The sequence below is a fragment of the Gouania willdenowi genome, chromosome 4 (genome assembly GCF_900634775.1).
Source record: "Gouania willdenowi chromosome 4, fGouWil2.1, whole genome shotgun sequence".
Taxonomy (NCBI): domain Eukaryota; kingdom Metazoa; phylum Chordata; class Actinopteri; order Blenniiformes; family Gobiesocidae; genus Gouania; species Gouania willdenowi.
Window position 1 is genome coordinate 31,155,112 of NC_041047.1, and position 24,628 is coordinate 31,179,739.

At 38.3% G+C, this 24,628-nt stretch overlaps 1 protein-coding gene and 1 pseudogene across 4 annotated transcripts in view; both read left to right on the forward strand.

Moving 5' to 3' along the window:
* The first annotated feature begins 1,934 nt into the window (after positions 1-1,934).
* LOC114462590 (cyclin-dependent kinase-like 5) overlaps positions 1,935-24,628 on the forward strand; it is a 76,299-nt gene continuing 53,605 nt past the window's right edge. For all 4 annotated transcript variants that reach the window (XR_003673982.1, XM_028445535.1, XM_028445538.1 and 1 more), the window contains exons 1-3: positions 1,935-2,065; positions 4,541-4,750; positions 11,938-11,972. Coding sequence is in view for 3 of the 4 variants with exons in the window: in XM_028445535.1 (XP_028301336.1) it covers positions 4,687-4,750; positions 11,938-11,972 (99 nt within the window). In the remaining variant the exon portion in view is untranslated. The remainder of the gene's footprint in view (positions 2,066-4,540; positions 4,751-11,937; positions 11,973-24,628) is intronic.
* LOC114462721 (uncharacterized) lies at positions 10,576-10,693 on the forward strand (annotated as a pseudogene).

Consider the following 24,628-nt stretch of genomic DNA (forward strand, 5'->3'; position numbering starts at 1 on the left):
AAGGTTTTGTTTTTGATTTAACGAAATAACATTGATACAAGAAAACAACAACGCTACAATAATGCATTTTATAAAAAGAAAAATGATGATTGAAGAAATACAGAGAATATTATAGCAATAATAATAATAATAATAATAATAATAATAATAATAATAATAATAATAATAATAATAATAAAATATTAATGATAATCATAATAATGATCAATAATATTATCATTGTCATTGTTTTCTTTACTGCATTTTGGTAAATTAAAAAAAAAATCCATCATCATGAATATTAAAACTTAGGACGTGTGTTTTCCCCACCAACTTATTTTCCAGACGCATCTGGAACTTTCCACATTGTTGTGTAATCAAAAACGCATTGTTCAGAATCAACATCTATATGATCTGTTAAGGCAGGGGTGTGAAACTCATTTTAGTTCAGGGGCCAAACACTGAGCAGTTTGATCTCAAGTGGCCCATAAGCAATTTCAACATTATTGTGCCATAGTTTGCACTTGTAAGAATACATAAAATACAACATATGTAAGAAACCGTCAATATCCAAGGAATAAGTGACAGATACCAGTCCCAACAGGGTCTTTACTTTAAATTTCCAAGATTTGTGACCAGTTTCTATTTGATTAAGGGAAATATTATGTAATAACTTGAGGAAAAATCAAAGATTTTCTAAGAATTTTGAGGGGGGGTTTTTTTCCAATAGTTTAACATTAAAAATGACTGCCATCATGCAATATTAGAAGCAAGAAAACTGTGAGCCCCTACTGTTACAAGCATCCAAAATGGATGCTCCAATTTGGCCCCCAGGCTTTGAGTTTGACACGTGTGTTAAAGTGTGAGGTATGTCGTATAGTTATAGAGTACATGTGGATTACCAATTAACAATTGGAATCAAATACATTGTTTGATTGAATAAAATTTAAATGACTCATTGTTTGTATTTATTTATTTTGGGAATACCTTCAGTTTGATGCTAACCCACTCCTGTCAGTGTACAGTTTATAAAGAATTAGGCATTTAATTCTCTTTCAACACCAAAAAGTTTTTGTGGTGTCAATCTTCTGTCATTTCTGATGTTACCTATTGATTCTCACACTTTTAGGATAGTCCTATGGGTGGCAGCATTGGTGTGCACCTCACACTTCAGCAGAACAGTATTTGTTAATTCGTTTTTTGGTTGTTGTTGTTGTTGTTTTAGGGAATTTGATAAACTTTTTGTATAGATGGTTTCAAATTCCCCAATTCTTTTTTTTTTTTTTTTTTTTTTTATTAAAAAGGAAAATAGGTGTTTTTAAATTATATCTGTGGCATTCAGTGATAAATAAAACTACTTGTAACATGTGTTTAGAAATGATGATCAGATACATTTTGTATCATGTGACAATGTTATTTAAAATAAAGCTTAATAGCAAAATGAGTTTAAATCAACTGACTTGAAATGATGCATATTCATTTATGTCATTCTATTGTTGTTGTGAGTCAGTGTTCCTAGTTTATATGCCTTAATTGCACATTTTATTTTTTACAACGAGGATATTAGGAGCTAAATCTGAGCAAATATTTGCACTCGACATAGGTGCATAAATTCTATTCATTCTGGGCCCTATCATGGGTATTTATTTTACGTCCCTCTGGGGTTTTCTCTCGTCATGTAGCGTGTGTTGGGTTTTTGAAAGCCTAGAACAGCTTCGGGGTGATTAATCCATCAAACTCGACGTGTGGTGTGATTTTGTGGAATTATGTAACAAAGAAATTAGAACAATAATATCCCACCTCGTTCAAAAACTGCCTCAAACCGCAACACGGTGTTTAACACCCACATGCTGTTCTGCTGTGTGATTGGCTCAAATAAAAGAGGGCGTCGGGATAAACAAGTGCATCCCGCTCTGTGATTGGTTCGCTGACGTGTCACTCACGTCAGTTGCCTAGTGATGTGCTCGCAGCTTGTCAAGCGCACGATCCACTGCCACTGTAGCCGCCCGCTGCAATGAAAATATCGCCTTTGGTGGGTGGATATAAAGGCCCAGTTCCTTCATTTCTTCATCCAAACATTGACCGAGTAAGTACTTTCTGCTCTCATTACTTAGACGTGTCTCAATGGCTTCTGCTGTAAATATGCTGTGGTTATTAGAGGATACAGAGGTTTGTTCTGGTTCTCAAATGAGGTGTTGGGAATCTTTACTAAAGCAATGCTACAGAGCAGCTAATGTGTGTGTTTTTTCTTCTTTTGCACTGAACTAAACTACCTCCATTGTTGTTTTTATTGACACATGTAATGTCTGATCTTTTCTTATTGCCGCCCTGTCTTTAAAACATGGGCTTCCTTTCAATTGGATAACACAGTTGACCATAGAGTAAAACTACAGCTTCTATTATAATAGTGTTTTATCCTCCTGTGATTAGGACCAACATTATAATCAGTTCATTTATGATCATTACGGACACATCTAACATCATCTCTCTTTATGAACTTGAATAAAGCATTTAGCATATCTTAATAAATACATTCCTAGAGCATTTTGCATTCGCTGGTGTAAAATAATCAGATAATCAGTCATTTTCTAAGTTCCAACCTACTGTTTCCTATAAACACATTTGTGAACAACAGGGCTCTGATCTGATCAGCAGAGTTTCAACAGCTCTGTAATGTGAATTCCACACTCCACAGTCTATTACCACGCATGAGTCACTCTGTTGATAGAGGCAATATATATATATATATATATATATATATATATATATATATATATAGCAATGCCCAGCACATTCCTAATCATATTAATCCTCTAAGTGTGCCAGTGCTGTCATTAGATCCATAGAGAACAACAGGCCACACCAACCTTTGACTACATTTATAACTAAAAAAAAATATTAACTAAACAAAAAAACATGCTAAAAAATAAAATGCAGTATGCAGAAGGCTTTTTATTTATTTTTTTTCTCTCTCTCTCCAGCTTGAGTTCAGAATTGAGTCATCCTCCACAAGTTTGCTCATGACTGCCATGAGCGTAACACAGAGATATTTAGTGCTCTTCTTGAAATGACATTTTATTTTGGTGATGATTTTGCATAGTTTGTCAGTCTCTCTGACCACAGCCATTTTCTGTATTACTTACCTGAAAAGTCACTATTACACTATGCTGATACTTTTACAATCTTTTTTTTTTCTTTTCTGTATATTGCAATTTTTACGTGTGTGCTGTGGATTATGACGTTTAATATTTGTATGTTAAAGAAGCGTCTGTTGATTTAACACCTTCACAATGTGTGGGTTGACACAGCCTGGTGAAACAGCGTCTACTGTAGCTCTGAGTCTGAGAGAAAATCCCTGTTAATATGATCAGCTTCGTTCATAGTGGGAGAGTTGAACTCATCCCAGTTCAGATCCTTTTTTTTTTTTTTTTTTGATGATTAGTTTCATATTATTTCATTATTATTGTTTTTTTTTTTTCAGACTTAGCTCTTTCAACAGTATTACACCCTTTGGAAGTTTAAAAATGTAACAATATTCTCAATGTGGCTTGATTTTCAGACCTCCAAAGTACGGTAACACTTTACTTGAAGTTTTATACATAATAATGACATTACACTGTCATTATAAATCATTAGCAAGAACAAGGAGTTATGAAGGCTGTCATTAAGTGTTGTTCACTAAATTATGAAACCTTTGGAGCTATGTTGGCATTTTTTGGGTTAGATGGAGGGATCTAGTGAGGTTAGGGTTAGGATTATGGGTTAGGGTAACGAAAAACACTTTTTTTTATCTCTGTGTTTATTGAGTTTATATTTGTTTTTCATACAGACATATAGAAGTCAGTACAGAACATTCAATGCAAACCACATTACCCACAACCACCCATCCTCCATCTCTCTGCCTCCATCTCCCACAGACAGTAAACTACAACATAATAGTAATATTTGTGGTATCGTTAAGTATTGAGTATTGCATTCACTCAAGGAAAATACAAATGACAAATAAATAATAAAAATAAAAAACATTAAAATAATAAAAGTAAATATACTTAATGACAGCCTTCATGACATCTTATTCATGCTAATGACAGGTATCATGTCATAATAATGACAATGTAATGTCAGCCTTATGTATAAAACTTCAAATAAAGTGTTACTTTACAGAAGGCATTACCTATTCATACAGACTGGTGGAGGTAGGCTACATCTGAAGCCACAGTAGGCCTGACAAAGGTGTGAGTGCTGATAGGCTTTAATTTAGTGGGATGATTTCAGGGATATACTCTGGGATTAAAGGCGGCTGACTGATAAAAATGGCTTGTGTCTATTAATTTGTGCTGTATTAATTTTGATCAGATCAACTTTCTCAATAATAAATGTCCAAAATTAAATCTCTAGCATACTTTAAAACTCAAAGGGGACTGTTGACTTTAAGGCTGTGTCCCCTGCTTTTAGGAAAATGTTTTCTTTTCACTATTCTTTTTTTTGTATTTATGCACAATAAGTTAAATTAAGAAGTACAGAAGTATCTCCTCTGATTGGATGTTATGCATGTTTGCAGGATCACAGGAACCTCTAGACAAACCATGTGACAAATATGGCTCACAGCAGCCGTCTGACTCTCGGTAGCCGACAGCTGCCGCCTCATGCCACTCTGCACTCTGTGCCTGAGCGCCACACGCTGCACGCAACATACCCTTTGATTTCATGAAGAACCCCAACATCGGTGATGTAATGAATAAATTTGAAGTCCTTGGAATTGTGGGAGAAGGTAAGAGTGCTTGTTTGCTTTCGATGTGATGATTTAAACTGTGCATTTTCTTGCCCTCAGTTTGACAGTGTCCCCCAGTCAATCACTAGCCTTTGTGTCCCATCCCCATATCTGTGGAAGAGCTTTTCACAAGATTGCTTTTATTGAATTTGCCTGTAAACAAAGGGCAATAATTGGTTGATCTGTGTTGCTCAATAAGGTCAAGTGCAAGTTTTTGAATATCTCTCATCAGAGAGAATTTTAGTGACAAAAACTGAAACTGTTGTTGTTGCTGTGGAAGTGAAGAGGTTATGTATATCTAGTCGGTAACACTTTACTTGAAGTTTTATACATAAGGCTGACATTACGCTGTCATTATCTGTCATTAGCATGAATAAGGTGTCATGAAGGCTGTCATTAACTCATTCAGTGCCAGCCATTTTCAGAATTTCTACCCCCCTCAGTGCCAGCCGTTTTAGAGCATTTTGACTGATTTCTAAAGACCCACAGAATATTTAATACCATGAATTTGCTAACTGGGTCAGAGTTGAATGGTTTGCTTACTGTATTTTGACGTTCCTCCAAGTCTCTCCCCCGCCATTCTCCCCACACTTAACTTCCTCTTTCCAGGACATGCCAAGTGTCTCTGCTTTTTGATCGTTTTCTCTCACCATTGCAACACTTTCAATAGTCCACTTAGTTCTACACATGCTCTGGTTGAGTGTGCACTGCTGTGAGCTGCTGGAAACTTCAGCATCAACTCTCATAGCGCCATTTTCTCTCGCAAACTCCTTTCATCTCCCTCTGAGCTTTGCCCATCACGGGTGATCTCTGATCCAAAGGTGCGCTGTTCCCACCTACAGGGCACCAGTTGGTCACTACAATTATGGTACATGCCACACTGTCTTCTAGCAACCCCAGCCGAAAAACACAATTCACGTCTATAGACGAGAATGGTACTCCACGTTACTAAACCAATTCACGTCTATAGACGAGAATGGTACTCCACGTTACTAAACCAAATCATGTCTATAGACGAGAATGGTACTCCACGTTACTAAACCAAATCATGTCTATAGTGAGTTAAGTATCGTTCGCTAAATTATGACACCTTTGGAGCTATGTTGGTATCTAGTGGCGTTAGCGTAACGAAGGGTGAGGGTTAAGGTTAAAGTTAGGGGTTAGGGCAGGGGTCACCAATCTTTCTGAAACTGTGAGCTACTGTGTTTTCCGGGCTATTGAACGCATCGCTGTATTGGCCGCATTTAAATAGTTTTGCAATTTTCTGAGAAAAATTCAAGTAAAGCCGCTACGTGACATAGGCCGCACCCGATTGGATTTTTCTCACACGTGATATCACATCGCGGAAACTCCTCCTCCTGATAATCCTGGCTCCTCCTATTCTATAAAAATTTGAGCTCAAACTACCTCACAGGTAAAACAAACATAGCGGTTTAATATAGAATATACGTTATACTTTATTGTCATATATGTAAAGCTGCATACACAAAATTTGTTCACTGCATTTAACCCCTCCCTGAGGAGCAGTGGGTCTATTTTTAGTAACCGTTATACTGCTTCGCATCACATCTGACATGATCTGTTTGCGACACAATGCAATGCAGTGGTAGGACAAAACAAATGATTATCACCTTAAAATGCACTATTCCTGTACTTAGTAGAGATGAGGAGGAAAAGAAAGTGACTTAGCAGCTTAACACTCTGGTGAGTGTTTGAAACAGATGACAGACTCCGCTACTGCTGCTGTGATAAACACACCCTCAAGCACGAGACAGACTCAGAATCACATTAGCCACTTAAAAAGTAATTTATTTTACTGTAATGTGCAGTTTTTGGACTAAAAACAATAACAACAGTGTGTGGATAGCAAAAGAAAATCGCTTTGGTGATCACTGATCAACCTGGCAAGAGCGAGGCATGAAGTCTGCATCAACATACACGCCCACTCATGCATATGAATGAAGGCCCCAAAACAGCCTGTTTTTAGAGGCATCATGAAAGTGACTTTTCAGAGGCTAAAACTCCAGAAAACACTTGAGTTTGCAAAAATAAACCTCAAATACTATGTCGTTGGGGTTCTTAGAACAAATGGAGACTGGTGAAAAATAGCATAATACTGGACCTTTAATACTAAAACTTTATCACGTTCAGCAGTATTTAACTCTACTAAGTACTAACTACATCTGTCATATGTATTTAACTTTGTGAGTTTGAATCCTGGAAAGTAAATCAGATTTTAGATGCAGCTCATTGGTGACTAGAGCTCCTGAGGGCCCCTCACATGATCCATGAGGGCTACCTGAGGCCCGCGGGCACTGTGTTGGTGACCCCCTGTGTTAGGGTAATGAATAGGGTTGAACAATTTTGGAAAATAATCTAATTGCATTTTTTTTCTCAATATCGCGATTGCGATTTAATATGCAATTATTTTTTCAAGGGCCTCTTCTCATGTATTTTTCAATGAACCCAAGCAATAAATCAATCTGTTTCATAATAAATAATTTCAGATTTATTTAAACTTTAAATAAATATAATATGTGGCTTTACCTCTTCAACATATCTAACTAACTTCACCTTTTATGAAACATGTAAATTAACAGGACAATACAAGACAGGACAAGAAAAAAAATAAAAATTTTGCAGCCTTTGCGATTAGAAAATCGTGTTTTATGATATCGCAAATGCAATTAATCGTTCATCCTTAGTAACAATCAATCAATCAATCAATCTTTATTTGTATAGCGTCAAATCATAACCAATGGTATCTCAAGACACTTTACAGTAGAGCAGTCTTAAGGACGGACTCTTCATTTTATGGATACACACATATGCATATATACGTATATACACATACATATGTATCCCACACCCAACATGAATTCATCATGGCGGCAAGGAAAACCTTCTGTTAAGCAGCAGGAACCTTGTGTGGATCCATTCCTATGATGAACAGCCATCCACGTTATGCTGTGTTGGGTGTGTGCAGAGGAAAGGGTGGAGACAGAGTTGTTGAGACTCTGTAACTCCACACTGAGGATCCCACGGACCTGCAAGACAAAAGCCAGAAGGAGTACAGGAGCAAACACACAAGGGAAGAAGCAGACATAGAGGGAGTGTTTGAGAGAGGAATGGGACCCTCTCCGGTCCCTCTCTAACCTAAATGACCTCTCTCTTAACGCCCTCTCCAACCTCTCTCCAACCGAGCATGCCAGACCCCCCCCCCCCCCCCGTCAGTCTATGCCTATTGCATCTTAATTATGAGCTATGAGCTGGTTCCTAACTAAAAGCTTTACCAAAGAGGAATGTTTTGAGCCTAACCTTAAAGGTAGAGAGGGTGTCTGCCCCCCGAACCGTGGTTGGTAGATGGTTCCAGAGAAGTGGGGCCTGATAACTGAAAGCTCTTCCTCCTATACTACTTTTAGAGACGAATGGAACAACGAGTAGTCCAGCATTTTGAGAGCGTAGTGTTCTGGGGGGATTGTATGGCACTACAAGCTCCTTGAGATAGACTGGTGCCTGTCCATTTAGGGCTTTATAAGTGAGAAGAAGAATCTTGAATTCTATTCTATATTTTATGGGAAGCCAATGCAGAGAGGCTAATACAGGAGTAATGTGATCTCTTCTCCTAGTTTTAGTCAGTACACGTGCTGCAGCATTTTGAACCAGCTGAAGTGTCTTAAGCGACTTGCTCGGGCAGCCTGCTAAAAGAGAGTTACAATAATCCAGTCTAGAGGTAACAAAAGCATGGACTAGTTTTTCGGCGTCGCCCTGAGACAGGATAGATCTGATTTTAGCAATGTTACGGAGATGAAAGAAGGCAGTTCTTAGTAACAAACAACAATCATTGACTGCTGTTGACGTCTATTGACGTCTATAGACGTCAATTGTGTTTTTCGGCCGGGGTTGCAAAGAGACAGTGTGATGGAGCTCTCCTGTGAATATCAGGTTTGTAGTGACCAACCGGTGACATGTAGGTGGCAGCAGCGCATCTTTGGATGAGAGATCAGCCGTGATGGGCAGAGCTCAGAAGGAGAGTAAAGAAGTTTACGAGACAGAAAATTGCGCGACAACAGTTGATGCTGAAGTTCCCAGCAGCTCACAGCTGCACACACTCGACCAGAGCATGAGTAGAAGGAAGTTGTGTGTGGGGAGAATGACGGGGGGAGAGATTTGGAGGACAGCCAAAATACAGTAAAAAAACCATTCAACTCTGACCCGATTGCAAAAGTATTATTATTTGGCTATCAAAAGCCCGTCTCAGTGTTGTTTTGTTGTCTTATAGAGGGAAACCAATGTTAAGGTGTCCTTAAAGCGAAAAAAGAAAAAGAAAAAAAATGCTTTAAATTCACTGACAAGTTTTTTCAGAAAAGGGCATTTTGTCACAAACCAGCGATTTGTGTGAAACTTGCCTCTATTCAACTGCTGATTATGTAAGAATGAGAGAGTAATCTTTCAGAATCTGGTTTCAGATTGTCATTGTACAAAATATTCTGTGGGTCTTTAAAAATCTGTCAAAATGCTCTGAAATGGCTGGCAGAGGGGGGTAGCCGTTCTGAAAATGGCTGGCAGTGAATGAGTTATTGACACCCTTCCTTCATGACACCTTATTCATGCTAATGACAGGTGTCATGTCATAACAATGACAGCGTAATGTCAGCCTTATGCATAAAACTTCAAGCAAAGTGTAACCATGTAGTTTAATTGTGGAAAATAGCAATGAAACATTATATTTGATATCTCTTTGAATAGTTTCTGTAGCCTTCATCTTTGCTGTAGGTCTCTTCGTTGATTTAAAATGGCAGTAGCCCTGGGGTGAGGCCACCCACTTGTCCCAGTTTTTATAACCTCACCTCCGCTGCCAAGAACTTTTATAATTTGTGTGCAAATGTCTTTGGAACAAGCATGGATAGTTTGGAAGGAATATGAAAAACTGAAAGTTAATTGTGTAAGGAGGTCGTCTCGATGGAAGTGCACACTTTTAAATCTAGGGTCAACTGTAAAGTAGTTGAAACTAGTTTTCAGGTCAGCCTTACTTTTAGTGGCTGGCTGCACAATTCACTTTTCAAAGCATCGACTTTCCCTCAGCGTTCTTGGGGTCACTCAATTTTGTTAATGAGTCGGGACTAAGTGCTTTGATCGCTTCCTCGCAATTGAATATCTAATAGTGTGCAGTCCATTAACAATGTAGAAGGTAAACAAGGAGGATGTGTGACATATTCTGGCCATGATCCATATCCATATGAGTTAACAGGCTGTACATAATTAGAAGAATGCTAACACTCGAAGCAGATCTATCAATTTAAACTCTACCACCTGGTCATCAACTGGGCTAACGTTATGTGACTTTTAGTAACTTTTTGGTAGCTTTAAGAATTCACTCTTGGATCTATAAACACTTTCCATCACTGACTCCCAACAACAGTCCTTTTCCTAAACTTTATATTGCTCAGTTACAAATATCCAAGTGGCAAAAAACAAACATAAGTAGAAATACACTACAGTATATTCACATTATTTTGTGCCATTGATTCTAAACCAGGGGTTTAAAATCAATAAGCACAATGCAATTTGTTCATGGAATCAGACAGAAATCAATTTTCAGTTTACAATTTAAGTTTCTACGTTATTTTAAAAGCAATTATCAAACATTTCACATGCGGACCTGAGAAGTATTTTCATCAGCAATACATTTTTGGCAACATACTTTTGTTGACAATGACAATGAATTTGAAAGACTTTTAACAGAGTCAGACTGCTTAAGTTCCCAATATGTAGACTTTGTTAATAAGAGCCTAAAATGCAAGTAAGGGCTCTATATCTGGTATGATTGTGGCCATACCAGCCTGTCATTGCCCGATCTCATTAGATCTTGGAAGCTAAGCAGGTCTGGGCCTGGTTAGTAGTTGGATGGGAGACCACTGAGAACTCCAGGTGCCACAGTGGGGTGGCAGTCGCTTCAGTGGCATCTGTCATTCTGTCCTTGGGCAAGACACTTCACCCACATTGCCTAATATGAATGTAGTGGTCGGAGGGGCCGATGGCGCACCATGGCAGTCTCACTTCCGTCAGTCTGCCCCAGGGCAGCTGTGGCTACAATAGTCGCTTACCACCGCTAAGTATGGAATGAAAGAATAGTGCCTTCATTTTGTAAAGCGCTTTGAGTGTCTATGATAATGGAGGTAGGGGTACACCACACAAAAAAGGTTGGGTGCCACTGCATTATTCTGTACCATAGCGGACCCCAAACACTGGCAAATGGCAATGGGACAGTTGGTGTTAGGCTGTGGAAAATGTTTGAGGTTTAGGCTTTGCCTGACTCATTTAATATGAGGGTAAATCAACAAGTTTGTTTATTTGCTCATACTATGCCCTGGGAGATTCCATTTGTCATACAGTCTTGGGTTAGAAAAAGAGTGGGAATCGAGGCTTTTACAAACCCAGTAAACATAGCCTTTAGTTTACCCACATTTATGAACAACCTCTTACAGCAGTATCTGTTCATAAACAATGCATGAAAACGGATTGTAATCTAATGGCATACACAACAAGTATTTGGTGGTTTTTCATGGTCAATCAAGGTTTAATCGTTTTGGGCGTCTAAAGTGTGTTAATGTAGATAAATCTCAATTAAGAGCAAGGTTGCCTCAGTTCCTTTTTGTAACTCTGATTTGCTCCAGAACGAGTGAAGAGAAGGGCAGTCTTTAATATGCTTGGTTAGGCTGAGAATTCCTCCTGAACCCTCAGGAGACATGTGTGTAACTGCCAGGGTTGATAACATCACAGCTACTGTAGCTCGCCAACACTTGTGTCCCACTTTCTAAGCCACCTGTCTGTTCATCGAGGGAGGAGGTTTTTCCCTTTACTCTAGTACAGTAGATCTAAAAAAGGCCTTAGAAGGAGGGAGGTAACATTCGTGTTACTTTGCAGCATCAACTATATTGATTGAACCAAATCAGTCAGTATGTTCGTATTTTGTGTCGTGGTTAGAGACAGGCTGTACAATATAAGGAGGTACGAACAGGTGGGTATTTTACTTTTTTTTATTGGAAATTATGTGCTAATTACACTTTTATGTGCAGTGCATTTTTGCATTAATCTTCATCATATAATGTGATTAATACTAATGATGTTAAGGTAAAAGTTTTGGAATAGATTTTGGTTAATTGTATGTCTTTTTTCTACCGTAGGTGCCTATGGTGTTGTTCTGAAGTGCCGACACAAAGTAAGATTAAGCCCTTATTATGTTATGTGTTTTACAATGGTCAGTATTGTCACAGATGATTGCTGGCAGAATGGTCATAACTAATTAAAGTTAACATAACTTTACCTTCTGTTAGTATTGTTAATTACAGTTTAATTAAACTTCTACACACACTGTAAACTGAACATGTGAACTATTCACAAAAATATTACAATTTCTGAATTTGTGTAAAGCTGATTGTATAGATTATTATAAAACCTTAGTATTATATGAAGTAGCTTAGCAACTAAAGTATGTGCCTTGCAACCAAGGATAGGCAGAATCTGTTCCTTAACGCAGCATTTGTTTCACACTTTATTAATTGTAGCACCTTGGATTTTCCGTTTTCAAAATTTCCCAGATTCCGTTCAGACTTTACCCATTTCCGCTTCACGTTACACTTTCGCGTTTTGTTTTTGTCTAATTTTCTTTCCCTATTTTGATAACCTTACTGGCTATAAAACTTTCTGAAATAGTACCAATCAACCAAAGGGTTAATATAGTCAAGTACTGTTAATAATCTTAGCTTTTATGTGCTCCAGATGACTCACGGAAGTTGGGATTTATGTCACACGAGTTAGGGGCAAAAGAAAAAATAGAGTCTCGAGATTTGCGCAAACCACAATGTGTTTAATATGTACACTAATGCAAAAATGATTAGTAACATAATTGATAATGTTGACTGCAAAAATTTGCGTTGGCGCATGCGTTACCACAGCTGCCATTAACTTTATGTGGCATGCTGAATGGTAGTTAAAAACGGGTTGCAGCTTTACACATGTAAAGATGTCAGTTGTGTGGAAACATAATAAAGTTGAAAGTGAAAAAATCCCAGCAGGTTTCAGAGGTGGCAAAGTGAGAGCATCTGTTAACACAACCAACCCGATCACACATTTTAAAACTTACATTTAACAACGCAATGGATAAAAGACTGCTGTGCTGAGCAACAAACTATCGACTTCAAAAATATCTCCCTCCAGAGAGTAAAAGGGCAAAAAGGATTACCAAGAAGGAGATTGAATTCATCACTTTGGACAACCAGCTCATAGTTGAAAATGAAGGTTTATGTTGTGTTTTCAAGTCTGTGGTTAATGGGTCCTGTGGGTTTCTACACCCTGGTTTTGTCAGCCTGTATGTGTTAAAAGAGTGCTTAGGCTCCTAAATATTTCCACTCAGGTGTGCCGCATCTCCTGATTGCATTCTCTCACTATTTAAAGTGTTTGCGGTAGGGCTGCTCAATTAATTTAAATTCGATTATCATTTTGATTATTACACCCAACGATTACAAAAATAGCATAATCAATTAAAAAACGGTTATTAAAAAAAAACCAAAAAAAACTACTATTTCGGACATCTACAAATAATAAAGCTTGGCACACACATGTTATTGATACTAACTTTGAGTTGTTTAATCCACGCACATGCAAGCTCCTCCCCTCTGCCCCGCCGCTCTCAAAGCCAAAGCTAGCCTGCAGGCCAACACAAGGAAAGTTGTTGCAAATGATCTTGAAACACGGCAGGAGAAACGCAGCAAAAACACTTGGTAAACAAGTGGCAAGTCAAACTCTCTTATATGGGAACACTTTGGGTTTGACGATGAAGATCTAGAGCAAAGACACATCACGTACAAGATGTGCTTTGTTTTGTGCAAAAGTGGACATACTGTACTTGATTTTAGTGTTTGAAGGATTTTATTTATGTTTAAAGTATATATTTCATGTTTTTTTGTACAAAATATAAATAACTTTTTGGTTGACAAATAATCGTTTGAATAATTGTGATTTCAATTATGACTAAAATAATCATGATTATTATTTTTTTCTATAATCGGGCAGCCCTAGTTTGCGGTATCATGTCATTAGATTGTCTTTCCCTACTTGGTCGGTCTGTGTCACATCAGTCACTCACTCAGTCTGTCAGTCAGTTAGTTAGTTATTCATTTTTTGTTTTTCTTGTTTTGTTTCATCCGCCTCCTTCATTATCGTACTGTTTTAACTTCATCCCCTTCATCACATGGCAGAAAGTAGTTACACTGTATGACTGTATTTTCCTTTTGTCACATGTTATTTGGTCTGGACGATCTCCTTAAGTTGACCTTGTGGTAATTATCCACTAGTGCCTATTCAACTTGTTTTGGCCTCGTAATCAGCTAAGCCCACATTGTTTTTGCCATGACAACTGAATACTGTTGTGAAATGGGTGGGCAGTCATTGCAAGGTAGGATGACATGTCACATTAAGCTTCAACTAAGCTTGATTATTTCGAATTGTGTATGTAAAAAAACCTATTGGGTAGATACAGGAAGTTAACCGAACAGAAAGCCCCCCAAAGGAAGTAGAGCCGAGCCGAGCCAAGTGGTGCTAAGTAGGTACGAGTGCAAAGGTGCCATTCTGTACTGCTCTGTTTTCATTCATGAAATGTCTCTTGATAGACGACTTGCTTTGTGAAATTTATAGTATAACATAAAGAAAAGAAAATAGCTGCACTTTGAAAAGCAGACGGCCCACACTGCCTTGTCATCTCACTCCATTTAGGGAAGAGGCTGTGCCAGGAATTGACAGCTACCCAGAATGAATAAGAGACACTGGCTCCCTCCTACATACTCTGATTTTTACCAAAGAGACATAACACTTTCTCAGCTTTCATAATCAAAACCTCTCGTCTTTTTTTTGTTATACCATTATCCTGCGTCCATTTTTATCACACAAATATCCTGGTCTTGCCAGTGTTTATCTATTAGCTAGCTTTTCAAAGTGAAAGACAGCTACATGGAAAAGGAGTCAGATGTGACCATTGTTGGTCGGATGCCCAGCCTGTAATCACTGAGCTTTATTATTCAGACTGATTGATAGCCGGCCGAGGCAGCTGCCAATGCCAATGTCTCTATTCTACAAACAGTGCTTACAACAATAGACCTCCCACAGAAACGCAGCAAACATGTGGCACACGGGGGGTCGATAGATGGTAGCACGTGCGTCTACATGTGTTTAAAGAATACTAGGTAACACTTTACTTGAAGTTTTATACATGAAGCTGACATTACGCTGTCATTATCTGTCAATTACATGAATAAGGTGTCATGAAGGCTGTCATTAATTGTCGTTTGCTAAATTATTTGCAGCTACGTTGTCATTTTTTGGGTTAGGTGGAGGGATCTAGTGGGGTTAGCTAGGATTAGGGTTAAGGGTCAGGGCTAGGGGTTAGGGTACGGAAGGGTTAGGGTTAGGGTAACGAAAGACACTTAGTGACCCATTATTCATACTAATGACAAATGTCATGTCATAATAAGGACAGCGTGATCTCAGCCTTAAGTATTAAACTTCAAGTAAAGTTTTACCAAAAACTTTAGCTTCAAGCCGAAGATCGTTGTCTGAACCCGACTCGATGGGCTCGAATAATGTCGGGCTGTAACGGGTTCGGGCAAAAAACAGTCTGCTTCATTTGGGTTCGGAAAAGTTTTGCCCATGTTGGCTTGAACTTTTGAGGCTCAATTACAGCTCTACCCTATGCATTAATGTGAATGAACTTCATTCTACTCTCAACCTTTGCTCATTTTTTGCAGGCATTCAATACAACCCTACCACTGCTTTCATGGTTATTGTGCTATTTACACAATGACCAATGACACCAAATGACAGAAGTAATCCTCCGTTTGTGTACCACTAACTTCTGCAAAAAGACAAATCATTAGAGAAGTTGTGCTTGTTTAAAGCATCAAATCTTGGTACCCATTGTCTAAATCTGGGCTGCACACACTTTTTCGATGCACCCCTGGTCTAAACAGACTGTTGAGTTTAGTTGCTTTGCTCGTTTGGCCTAAAAACTGAGTGAAACGATTCAGGATTTTTTTGTATTGATTCAAGTTCTGATCGATTACAGCCACCTGTCAATGTCTCACCCTTTGTTGCACTGTAGCGATCCAATGATTCATTTCCTGCATATTTATGACAAATGACTATTGTTTATACTATAATGGTACTTGAAGGCCAACTGTTATTTCAGACTTGTATTTAATTTGCAACTAGCATTAGCTATAAGCATGGTAGCAGCTGTTCCAGTTTAGTAACATCACAAAGCCATTTTTCACACCCATAATTCATGCAAAGGTGTCAAAGGACTTTTGGAAATGTTGCCCAGACTTGCTCATGTGCAAATGTTTGGTTGACTGTAATAAACTTGCAGTCTAAAGACATCATTAATTATTAAGGATGAAATGTCTGCTTGGAGTGTTACAAAACAACATTTCAAAATAGTTAATATCTCTTTTATTGGTACGATTAGATTATAGACTAGTATTAAAAGAACATTTCCAAATGTTAGATATTAGATATTCTTGATTACACTGTCACCTACGGAGATACATATGTACTCCATCACTCCATCTAGGATTTTTAGTTGTGGTTTTAATTACATTTAGTGACATATTATGAACATATGTAGAATACTTGATTTACTTCATGGAAATTGGAGAATTATAAAAAGTGTCAGCAAAAGAAAGAAGAAAGCAGCTGAATAGCAAATATGAAATAAATATGCAAATCCAGCCATTATGGGATTATAACATAGTCAACAATTATTTAAACATGTCAAATTTGTCAAAAATACCAGATCTTGAAGAATTCCATGGTTGAAAAACATGTATTTAAAACATTTATTTATTATTATTTATTTTTATACCTGTAAATATCTCACTCAACCACTCGATTCATTCACATGCCTGATCTTGAAACTCCAATACTCCTGATATACATGGCATGCTGCATGATGAAGGTATCAGTGCTGTGAGGAGTAAGGATAACATGGAGCCCTGTTAAAAGGGAAGGTCACAGTCCATCAGAACATTTTCCCACACAATGTGTGTGTGTGCGTGTGCGCATGTGTGTGTGCGTGTGTGCATGTGTGTGTGCTGTAGATTTAATGCATTTATTTGAATGTTGGTGATGTTGCCTGTGGAGGCCCAGAGAATGCATTCAATGGCAGCAGATCAATGTGGACCAGCGCCATCTGGAAAATATCGTACTGAGGGTGTGAATGAACAGACGTGTTGTGTTTTTTTATGGAACTAACTCACAGATCGATGCCACTAGTTATAAGTGTGTACACACAATTTCTGGCACATAGTCAGAGAGACACTTTGCACACAAACACATGTGCACTGTCATGCTTAGAGAAGAAACACACTCATTGTGTGCGTTTGAAAGGATTGTGCCTATAAAAAGTGTACTGGATTGAGGAAATAGCTGCAGCTGCTGGTTCAGTTCACCACTGACACGCCTCTTGCATCTGGTTTATACAATACATGTATTTAACAAATAATTACACTAACAAACATAGGGCCAGATATAGTGGGGATGAAAATAAACGGGACATTGAACAAATTCTACAGAATCAAGTGGATAAGATTGAGAGAATAAAGGAGTAGCATGTGCAGCAGAGAGGAAGTGCATTGTATTGGATAGTGCGGTGACAGATGGCGAGTTATCTGATTAAACTTCAGATTTTTTATACACAGTCTTTAAGTTTGTGGTTTTGTCCAATTCAATCAGTGGAATATATGGTCCAAGTACATTGTTTGGCATCGCTGCCTCTCAGTGCAGGGATCAAATTGTCTCTGTCAAGCCCTGTGATAGACTGGCGTCCTGTCCAGGTGCTTTACACTGCCTTACGCCCTATGTCTGCTGGGTCGGGCTGGGTGATATTGATCAAAACTCATATCTCGATATTTCTTTTCAAAATAGTGTTTGAAGTCTGACCAGAAAGACAATTTTGATGATCTAAATGCCATGCAGGCACATTTATTCACAAACAGCTGCATTATAAACCCATTTCGTGTGAAGTATGCATACTGAATTAGGTGCATGTGCAGGCTCGCTTGTACTAGCATTGAAACACTTTTGTTTTGGTATAAAAACAACGCAATGCCATCGGGTTGCATTGTTCATTGCACAAATAGGAGTACCAACAATCCAGGACTTACATTTTACAACATACCTGCTGGTGGGCACCCTTTTCAGAAGAATAGAGCAGACTTCAAACAGAGGCTGACAGCTGACATATCTGACACACACACACACACACACACACACACACGCACACACACACACACACACACACACACACACACACACACACACACGGAGAGAGAGAGAGAGAGAGAGAGAGAGAGAGAGAGAGAGAGAGCTAAAACATTTCAGATAAAGTAAAAATCAGCTGGTTTATGATAAATAATAATTAATAATAAACAGCATAAAGTTGCCAAATAACCACGTTACGTTTGTTCAGTAGCGATCGTGTCAACGTGATCACTGCTGAAGCGATGGTGAACGGGAGCGTACAGAGCGCTATCTCAGTCTGGATCCAGTAAAAAAGTGACCATAACATGCTGTAAATGGACTGATATGCAGACGTGGAACAGTGAGGAGGAGACTCATTGTAACGTGTTTGGGAATGCTGCATGGGTCCCACAATCGTTCACCTGTACTTAAAGTGAGTTTCCTTAAATAAGCAGCCGCGTCCTCAGGTGACAAGCTTTCTACATACTTCAAACTATTTATGAGCCTTAACAGTGGTTCATTCCTTGCCATTTTTAATTTTTTTAAGCGTCACATATGTAAACAACATGGTTTCTGCACCGAGTATGCATATACGTGTCTCATGTTTGTCCACATAGAGACTTTAGTCTTTTTCTCCTCTAAGGGACACCTGGGTCACAACGCACTCAGCAAACCATCAAACTCTGCTTTTTATGCTGTTTTGCGAAGTAGTGAAAGCAGCCAGAATAGAAAGCTCAATATATCTTGAATCTCGATATATCGACTCGGAGTGTGACGATATCTCGATTTATCGCAATATTTTTTCGCACAATCCATTATTGATATGCTCGCACTAAGTATTGATTTTTTTTTTCTCAAAATCTTTTCTGCTTTTTCACTAAAATGTGCAAGTACGTCTTCACAGAAATTTTGTCACTGTTTGTTGAAAGAACCAATATATTGTTTACTGGAGTATTGCAATATAAAAATGTCACTGGTAAGAAAGACCCTATTTTTTGTTTACAGAAAGCACTATTGGAGATACTTATTTGTTTATATTGGTATGTTGACACTGATTTACAGAAATGTTGCATTAAAATAGTGTCACTGTTCATAGGACACTTTTTCAATTCATTGTCTTTCAGAGATATAAAATAAAAAACTTATTTTTTCATTTAATCTTTTTTTTTTGTTATGTCAGATTATCATAGACTGGCAAATGGATAAGATAAGTACCATATATTGTTTACCCTACCATTTACTAAAATGTTATCTGCTCTGGAAAATCAAGTCACAATGGTTCATTTTTGTCGTTTTTTTTTTACAAAAGAAAAAGGAGGAAAAAATAAGTTAAAATTGTTTAAGCCTTTCCCCCTCTACTGTGACCAGATTACATATCGGCTGAAGTTTAAGCTTTTTCCAATACATGTTACATTAAGGATTCCTTATTCTGGAGTTGCTTTGGTGGAAGAGGCTCTTAAAGTAAGTGCAAGGTATGACTAATGTTTCCACCGTCACATCTTTTCTTCTTTTGTTGCTAGACCTTTCAATCAACAGGCTCCTCTCTTACCTGCATCATTTCTTACCTCTCCTACTGTATCACTCCACTGTCCTCTGCTGGGTTGATCTCAACCATAATGTGAATGGATTTGGGAGAAGTGTGGCACATCTGAGCTGGTCTTTCTGCGTTACATATTTAATGTGTTAGTTGTTGCAGAATAATTTTGACAGCCCGAGTTATACATTATTTTCAAGACATAAAATATTCCATTGGTGTCCTTGCTCCTGGTTTTAAAGTCTAATATGCCTTTTCAACCTTACACTTACACCACTATTATCCCACTTTATTCTGAGACGCTGTTTTCAAGAACATTTTGACTTATCTGTCTCCATCATCTGCTTCACTGCCAAAATTGGCCAAAGCTTTTTGATCCTGAGCGTAGGCCGGCACACAGTTACATTGTTTGTTTGAGCTCACAGGAACACGGGGAAGCTTTTATGTTGTAGATTATCTTTTATTAATTACCTAACCATGTAAAATGGATAATAGTATAAACCAAGCTTGAGTTCACTCATGCCTATAGATGTCTGGGTTTATTTTGACCTATTAATTGTCATTATTTGTTCTTCTGGAGCATTTTTTAAAATTAATGAAACCTGGACTAAGACCAAATACAAACAAAGGCATGACTAAAGATTTTATGAGATTTATTGATGTTATTGTCAATACAGTATAAGAAAACTATAGAAAAGTCAATTCCAAAAACTAAAATGAATTGCAACATTAATAGAGCCAGTCAGAAGTGATGTCATTGTAGAAAGTTAGAGGTTTAGCTCCCCTGTTGCATGGATGATATTTCTGATATTACTGTAAAAATAGAAGTAACTTAACATGACTAAATTATTTCTTCGCTCTGTTAACTGAAAATAAAACACATAGGATTATGACACTGTTAGTATTCTGAGTATAATATCATTTATAAAATTACTTTTCTAGGAAGATTAACATTCAATTCCAAAATTATTCCACAATCTATTCATAAAGAAGTCTATTTATTTGTTGGGTGTAACAGAAATAAGAAAAGGAATGTAATGAAGTCTAGGTTACAACAGCTACTAGTACCACAAGCACATTACTTTCTTGTCTGATGAGATCATGTGTTGTAAAGTAATTGTTGGAAATACGTGTTGAGGCTGAACAACTTCAAAACAGGGCTAGACTTTAATCATTCAGAATATAAGCAATGTACCTTTGAGTTAGTCAGGTCTGTGTAATCTACCTATAAATGCAAAGAAGGTCTCCGCGCGTGCGTGCGTGTTTGTGGAGTCAATATCTCCCCGACGCGGTATCTGTTCGACCTGAAACTTTGTCAACGGCTTCCAAATACCCCAAGAGTGTGCATGCGTCATTTTGGAGTCATTTGGTCATTTCAAAACAATTATTTCCATGTTTGTTTGACCGTTCGCTGTTTAGACTGGACAGACGGGACCCGGAAGTTATTGGCTGATGTTTTCACCTTGTGCTATATAACCAAATGCATACCTTGGATGTACATGCTGAATGCACACAGAGCCATTTAGAGAGTGAAAAACATACATTACAGAAAAATACACCAAACGAGTAAAAAAAACAACAAACACATTTATCATGCGCATGTCTCATAGAATTAAACAAGGGAAATCGCACACGCTATTTTACTTTGCACCTGCAAATATATCCCTTTATAACACTACAGAGTACAGAGTATGTACACCTCTTTGTACATCCAACCTTCAAACACATGCTCATTTGGCCATAATTGACAACTCTACTTAAGCTCCCACTATGAATACATACTTCCGACGGGCACTGTACGAGTTGGAAGTAATAATGAGAACGTAGCAAAAGGGATTGTTTGTATGATGAGTCGTCTGACCTTAAGAAATGTGAAAAACATTGACAAGATTTATACATTTCATCACCGATCAAAGACGGATCCATATTTAATACGAGTTTTTACCACTGGCACTACTGTCCCTTCATGGTTTTACTTATTGTCATCTTTTAAGCTCTTCATACATACTCTATGTCTGTTGTTTATAGATCTAAAAATTTAGTTGAAAAAATGTTGAGAACCATCTAATCCTCAATGCTCCATACCAGCCTTTGTCAGTGTTATTTTATCACAGGTGATTCCTAAGTGATCTGCAAGGTGAAAAGTTAAATTATGAGGCCTCATCATGATAGTGGAGAATTATTACTGTAGTTTGAGTAATTGTTTTTATTTTATTATGTTTCCATCCTGCTTTTTGGTTTGGCCAAGCCAATATATGATCCCATGTTCAAACAATTGGGTTTGTTGAATTTATGTTTTGATTAGGTTTTATTTTACTTTCTTTTTTTGTTACCAGATAAGTCATTGAGAACAAGTTCTCATTTACAATGATGACCTGGAAGCATTTTGGGTTGCTCATAGCTCCCCAGTGAAGGCCCACAGTGGATTCGAACTGATTACCCTCCAGTTACAAACTGGCTTCCTTACCCAATAGGCTACCACTCCACTTTTTACCTCTTTTAAAGCAGAGATGGCCAACTTATATCACAGCGGGGGCCATGAATATGTTAGTTGCTGTACGGAAAACTCCTGGTGCTATTGGTACATTTACCGAAGAACACGTATGTAGCTAGCGTCTTAGGATTAGTTAGTTAGTGTTAGGGTTAGGTTTAGGGTTAAGGTTAGGTTATAACCCTATATCGCAACAATTTTTAGGGTTAGGTTTAGGGTATGGTTTACGGTTAGGTTTAGTCTTAGTCACGTGACCTAAACTGGCCAATGATTTCACCTATCACGTGACCTAAACTGGCCAATGAGGGGCACTGTGTATGAATAGAATGCCAGTATATTGATACGGCAACCATACGGATAGCCACTGCCATTATGTTATTATCCAATCTGAGGGCCCCATTATCTACATTCATCTCAGCATTTGGAATAATGACCAAACGGAACATTGAAACATGCATTTCCGATACTGATATTGCAACCTTGAGAATTGGCCAATGACAATATTGATCCAATACAATATCCGTGCAAATCATATATACATTTGTTATGTAGTGTGGAATAGTTGTCCATGTCTGCATTAGATGATTTGTGTCATCTAATTCATCCATGCAGCTGTGTCATGGTGCAATGCACTGTTCTGACATACGCAGTAGCCAATTTATTCAATATCTGACATAGAAAGGCCATTTACAACATTCAGTCTATTCCTTATTTGGATAATCCATTTATTATGATGTACATATTTTAGTGTATTTCAGGATGTTTAGGCATTGCTTGTCCTTTAGATTGCCCTGCAAATGTTACTCTATCATCAACTGCCTTTTGGTCCTCACCTATAATCTATACTGAGTGTAACGTACTGTATGTCTCAAACCACAAATAGTTTCAATGTAGTCCATCAGACTTCACGTCTACTTTGCTATGTCTGTCTGCAATGGGGGCCAGTAGGTATGCTTTGTATGAAAGGTTACTTCATTGATCAGAGACCCAATTGTAAAAGGATAATGTCCACATCTACTGGTACTTACCTTGTGTAACACTTTTATTACCACCTGATTATTTTCAAAGTGCTTCACTTTAACTGTTACTAAACTAAACAAAGAAGCAGCAAACAAATGAGTGAACAGCTTAATAGAGGAGCCTGCAAACGAAGCAATGAATCAATATATAATTTATTGACAATGCATAGGAATATTACTTCCTTGGCGGTGGTTGTTAATTTTTTTGCCAAGGACTATAATTAATTATTTCCTATGGCTGAATTGATGCTGTAATCTACATTTTAATGTAATGCAATAAACCATTTTTAAGGAGGTTACGGTTATCTTTCCCGCACAGAGAAAAACACATCACTGCTGGGCAGTTCTCAGTCAGCATAGCGTTCTGCTGAGTTTCAGGTATGAACGTTTTTTGGGGTTTTTTTTAGTGAGAAGCAGCACACTCATATTGCCTGGAAACTGCAACAGCTTCCAGTGCTAGGTAAAAGTGTTGTGAGTCATTAGAAAATGCAGTGCCAGTCACAACCATGTTGAAATGATTCACTTCACTTGGGAAAAAAATGGATTCGTAGTTGTTGCATTAGTTTGGCAAATCGTGTCAGATCTTGTTATTGCTTTGAACGTATCGCTATATCACATTTTACATTGTATTTGCAGGTTGCCATGCATCAGTCAACCAAAATATTATCTTATCATGGGTTAAAAAAGATGATGAAGTTTGTAGTTCCTATGAAGACCTTCTTTAAAGGCACACTGGACTTTTTGACCTAAAGAGTTTACCCATATGAGTTATTTGAAATGATTCCTCAGGCCGATATACAGAGCTTGACAGTATTAATGCTCAGAGTGGGGCTTCCTTCTTGATATACCGACTATGTAAGTTTGGAGTTGATGGACCATCTTTCATCAGGTTGTGTGACCTGGAGATTGCCTGGAGAACGTTTCACTTTACGGCAGTCACTTGACCACAGGCTCGGATATACATATAGTTCCCACATGAAGTCACAACATACGCCATTGCTGTGGGCAGCTGAAACGAGTTAGCCTCTGTTTACAGCCAAAAGAGCACAATATGGTAGTTTCGTGTTGGGTTAATGGGTGCATTAATCGCCGTGTTAGTTCAGTTAAATATTAATTCTTTAGTTAGGGAAGTCGGCAAGTCAGATCCATAACTCCGGGATAAGGATTGGCTCTCAGGGCTGGGGTGCGAAGCGGGGCTGGGCTTGCGCCGCAGCTACAGTCTATGGGCTGGGGGAGCAGCCGCCACGTCGCACTCTTCTCCCCGCCGCTGAAGACCCGGTGCTCGGCCCGCCTCACCGCGTCGGTAGTGCTCCCCCCCATTCCCTCGCCTCATCGCCGTTGTCGGCCTCCTTCGCCGGGGGTCGGAGGGGACAGGCAACTCGGCGTGCGCGGAGTCAGTATTCTGCTGAATACAAATGTATTTGGGTATGAAGTAGTGCTGTTGATTGATGCTGGTCCAAAGCATTTCAATTTGGCGTATTTAGTGGTAAAATGTCAGTGACTGCCCTCTATGGGTTGAAACACGGCTATTACAATAGATT